This window comes from Cyprinodon variegatus, unplaced genomic scaffold (genome assembly GCF_000732505.1).
Source record: "Cyprinodon variegatus isolate N-32 unplaced genomic scaffold, C_variegatus-1.0 Scaffold1647, whole genome shotgun sequence".
Taxonomy (NCBI): Eukaryota; Metazoa; Chordata; class Actinopteri; order Cyprinodontiformes; family Cyprinodontidae; genus Cyprinodon; species Cyprinodon variegatus.
The window spans coordinates 83,600-88,683 of record NW_015152100.1 but is presented as its reverse complement, the minus strand read 5'-3'; the positions used below and the strand labels follow the sequence as shown (position 1 = coordinate 88,683).

The 5,084-nt window shown below is 38.3% G+C and overlaps 1 protein-coding gene across 1 annotated transcript in view; it reads left to right on the top strand.

Moving 5' to 3' along the window:
* Positions 1–2,026, top strand: part of LOC107104202 (serine hydroxymethyltransferase, cytosolic-like) — a 13,398-nt gene extending 11,372 nt beyond the window's left edge. The window contains exons 9-12 of the mRNA XM_015404148.1: positions 882–1,004; positions 1,162–1,278; positions 1,364–1,474; positions 1,565–2,026. Coding sequence (XP_015259634.1) covers positions 882–1,004; positions 1,162–1,278; positions 1,364–1,474; positions 1,565–1,737 — 524 coding nt within the window. The 3' untranslated portion in view covers positions 1,738–2,026. The remainder of the gene's footprint in view (positions 1–881; positions 1,005–1,161; positions 1,279–1,363; positions 1,475–1,564) is intronic.
* The last annotated feature ends 3,058 nt before the right edge of the window (positions 2,027–5,084 follow it).

Sequence of the window (5,084 nt, the reverse complement as noted above, 5' to 3'; positions counted from 1 at the left end):
AATAGCTCACGTTTTTATACACGCAAACCTTTGATAGATCCGGCCCTAAGTGTATTAACCGTCAGAGTAGATTAATATGATGATTTGCCAATAGGATAGAGTATTTGAAATCTTAAAATAAGATAATTAGATAATTAAGAAAGACAATGCAATCATTTTTTTCTTATTTACAATGCAAATTGTCTTGTTCCATTGGCAAAGTGTCTCAGTTACCTGCTAAATTCAAGAGAAAATGCAGTTAATTTAAGACAAATTTACTTTATTTCCGTGTGGGTCTCGTCACTCTGATTGCAACATGCTGTGTAGAAGAACAACATATTATGTTCTCCCTTCAGCGTCAAACCAATGTGTGAGTGACAAGTATCGACTTGTGGGACTTATCTAAGCAGCACGTTTCCAATCTGTCTATTGAAAAAAGTTGAAACTCTTATTTTCCTTTCACTACAGAGACTTTCTTTTAAAAACCAAAACAAAGTTAGTAGGGCTGAAACTGATTATTTTTCAAATCGATAAAACTGTCGATTAAATTTATGGTAAAGATAGAAAAAGCTTCCTTAAAGAAGTTTTTTTTAAATGAAATTAAACCAGGTGAAAGTAAAACTTTTCCACTTGAGGAATTGGAGCATATTAACAGACGAAAACCTTTTTTTAATCTTACCTGCAAAATGTTTATATATATATATATATATTTTTTTTTTTCAATTTTTATATAATTACTGCTCTATGTTGGAGACGATTATTCGATTACTAATTTAGCTGACGATTGTTTCAATAATCAATTAATCCAATGAATTGTTTCAGCCCTAACAGTACGGCAGAGCTGTGATATTTGTGGTTGCAAGTTACAGAATTGTCACTGAGGACATGTTCATGATCGGCAGGTGTTGCTGTGGCACTCAAACAAGCCATGACGGCGGAGTTTAAAGCTTACCAGCAGCAGGTCCTCGCTAACTGCAAAGCTCTATCCAGCACCCTAATGGACCTCGGTTACAAGATTGTCACTGGTAGGTGAAACAAACATTGATTTCAAACCCCTCAGAGGAAACGTTTACACCATGAACAGAACAATGTAATGACTGCTTGCATTAACCTAACTGACCTGCAAATCTTTATTTTTGTAATACAACAAAGATCTGTGCTCTCCTCTGATCCCATCTGTAGGTGGTTCTGACAACCATTTAATCCTGCTGGACCTGCGCAGCAAAGGAACGGACGGAGGAAGAGCCGAGAAGGTCTTGGAGGCGTGTGCCATCGCTTGCAATAAGAACACCTGCCCAGGTAAGAGCAGGTTGTAGTGAAATTTTAACTTCTGGTTTAGTTAAAGAATCGTTCGTTAATCACTTTGCATTTCTGTCCTTCTAAGGCGATAAGAGCGCTTTACGTCCCAGTGGTCTGAGGTTCGGCTCCCCAGCTCTGACATCCAGAGGGATGGTAGAGGAGGACTTCAAGAAGGTGGCTCACTTCATTCATAGAGGTAATGTGAGCAAAGAGATTATTTACCAGCAAACAGAAAAGTCTGTTAGAAGAAATATTTTTAGATTAAAAACATGTGTTTCATTGGAAGGTATTGAGCTAACTTTGGAGGTTCAGAGAAGTTTGGATCCAAAGGCCACCCTGAAGGAGTTCATCCAGGCGTTGGCTCAGGGGGAGAAGTTCCAGCAGCGGGCGGCTGAGATCAGGGCTGAGGTGGAGGCGTTCGCCGGGCAGTTCCCCATGCCGGGCCTTCCTGAGCTGTAGAGAGCAGTGATCCACCCTCCTGTGCTTATACAGTCACGTCATTGTGACTTCAATACATTCCTGTGAAAGTAACATTTCCCTTGGAGCACTTTTTCTCAACGGGGAAAAAGGTTATTCGCTATTGTTACAATGCTTTACTGTTTTAAACTGAAATGTTTTAATGCTACACTTAAATTCATTATGTCAATGTTGTAATAAGTTTCCATTTCTGTGGAGTTTTCCAACAGACTCTATCAGATCGATACCCAAACTGTGATTCAGACGTGATTCTGTTAATTTAAATGAAATTAAAGATTTTCTGTGCATATGTGATGTTTTTTTATTCTTCTGAATTATCTGGCTGTAAATTTAAAGCAACTTCAAAGCTATAAAATTGCCGCCAACAACGCTAGATAGCCATAGCCTAGTAGTAGTTTTTATTTAGTTTTTATTTGAGAATTCACAGGAAACGTTAATATTGATGTCAAACAAACTCTCTATTCAAATTAGCTATTTTGCTGAGATGAACAAGAAATGCTAAGGTGACCTAATTGTTTTAAGGTAAATTAAAACCAAGTCCAACTTTAGGCATGTTGATTTGTAAAATCTTCAGGGTTTCTGCGGGTCATTAAAAATCATTAAATTATTTTTTTAAATTAAGGCCTTAATTGGCATTAAAATTCATTAATTGTGATTATCCTGGCATTTAAAATGCTTTATAAAAAAAAATACATAAAAAAATAGTCAAATATATCAGATTTAACTGGTTCCACGTGTTTGCGTGGAACTGCTTCTGGTTGATCGTAAAGCCGTATGTTCGGAACAGAAGCTAGAGGCACAGAAAAAGCTAGAGAATGGGAATATGCTAATTTTAAAATACGTATATATTATTAACTCTGTAAAGCCCAAAGGTTCATGGCAGATTGCTCAACCTTTTTCTATCTACTTCGAGCTGTGTGTTTTTTTTATTTTATTTTTTTTTATTCATTTGCTCATTTGGGGCGTGTGGTATCTCCTAATTCATACCTGTCAACTGAAACTCGAAACTTCCCGCTGACATATGCAAATTTCAACATGTACTGCCTTAAGAGTTAGGATGTCCTGTTCTCTCGAAGTACTCCAACCCGATCTTTAGTTAGAGGACTCTCATTGCCAACATTTGAGTCAGACCAGATGGCAGCTAGCCAGTTGGCCCTAAATAGGAGATTGTTACTAAGGCATTCCCACAAGGTCATAATATTAATATAATCAAAATAATATAACTAAAAGGCATAATTGATACGCTGTCTAATTCTTTTCTCTTACATAGTCCCTTAGGCCAGGGGTATCATACAGAGCGTGTCAAATTGGTGCCAGAAAGGGCCATGTGGCTGCAGGGTTTCTTTCCAACCAAGCAATAGCACACCAGACTCCAGTTATCTAATCAAGTCATCATGTTAAGACTGGACTCACTTGATAAGTTGACTGGAGTCTGGTGTGATATTGCTTGGTTGGAAAGAAAACCTGCACAGCCACACAGCCCTTTCTGGAACCAGTTTGACACCCCTGCCTTGGGCTATTCTGACGTGTTCCCTCCAATCTGAATGATCCCTCCTTAGATCAGGTTCTGCAGTAGAAGGCTGACAACACATATCCTTGAAAAACATTAATACATTCACACTATAATCTCAATAGAATTAAAAAAGTATAATGCAATACAACATTAATAATATAAGAGAAAACTAACAGACATAAGTAAATGGAACAATTTAAAAAAAGCCCAAAACTATGATATATGATAAACATATTCCATAAAGTTACATTAACATCTGAATGATATGTTTTTGGAAAACTTCTCTGATACAGAATACAGCGACGCTACAACCAGAGATGTTTTATAAAAGATTTATTTCCAAACAGATGAGATATGATCAGCGACACTGGATCTGGTCTCAGGCAGTGGAGGGTTCTGGCTGAGGAGGAGCGACGCTGACAAGTCTAGTGGGACGTGCAGATGAGAATGCAGGAGAAGCAATCCCGAGGCAGAAACGCAGGCATCATGCAGACATGATCAGGAGACGGAACTTAACGTGACAACCAGAGGTTAGCAACCATCCTTAGGAAAAGCAGGAAATCAGGAATTGTGGAGGACAAGAAAAGAAGGTCAGGGCAGGATTGGACTGAACAGAACTCTCAGGCAGCACCAAGGCTTGTTACCACTTGGAGAGTGTTACCCATCTGTAGCTTAATCAGCACCAGCTGGATCCAATCAGCATGGAAATTAAACACTGATTTTTATTTGTGAATGAAGAGACATTATTTTCATGACCATTTTTCTGCAAAGAAACCTTGGACTTGGACTTGGAGGACCTGATTTTCACCCCAGTTTTTTTACACTTGGCTGTGCACTGCCCAGTGCACAGCCAAGCACCAAGGGGCCCTCAGGGGCCACATGGGATGCCCACAGCATCTTCTGAAAAAAACAAAACTGTAATATCTTTATTTTTTATAATTTATAGAGCATTTTATAATTTTAATCATACAGAGCATTTAAGTATTAATTGAGATTTCAAAATGAAGACATCATAAAGAAAATTAGAAGTTAAAAGAAACAATAAAAATATGCTTATAATGGATGTAGTTAAGGCGAACGCTGATCCCTCCAGTTCATAGGTCAGTATTGGTAGCCTTCCCTATGACTCAGTACCCATGTAGTAGCCCTCTGCCTTAAAAAGGTTGATAACCCCTGCTGTAGGTCTTGGTAGGAGGGAGCCAGCAGAACCCAATCATCTGCAAAAAGCATCTGCTGGTCCCTGAACCAAACCCACTCTGGCCTTTGGCTGTGGCCAGAAATCCTATCCATAAAAGTTATGAACATGACCGGTGATGAAGGGCAACATGCAACAGCTTCCACTTAATTAGAAATAACAAAAGATACTACTACTAATTCTGAAAAATGCACTCCGTTTAATCAGCTTGAAATGGTTTATTTAACAGGCAGTTACAACTTTATTGTTCAAATTTAATTTGTCTAATCCAATTAGATATTAATTTTGGGTACTTTTCGATCATTGAACCATGAAAGTGATGCAAGCTTTTCCACACACTCCTGGTGGTAGGATGATCTTTTCAGGTTTCAGCTTGAGAAGTATTTTATTTTGCATTCCACCTATGTCATTTTTTCACTACAGAAATGACGAAACAGCTTGGCACCCAAACGTTACGTGTAGGGCGAGACCTTTTAAAAAAGAAACGCAGCAAGTCTCTGCCACAGTCGCTTGATTTGTCAGCCCAGGAGACAGTGGACTGGAAACGGACTAAAGGTAGGCTACACCTGCAGCTTTAAAAGGGTATATATATATATATATATATATATATATATATATATA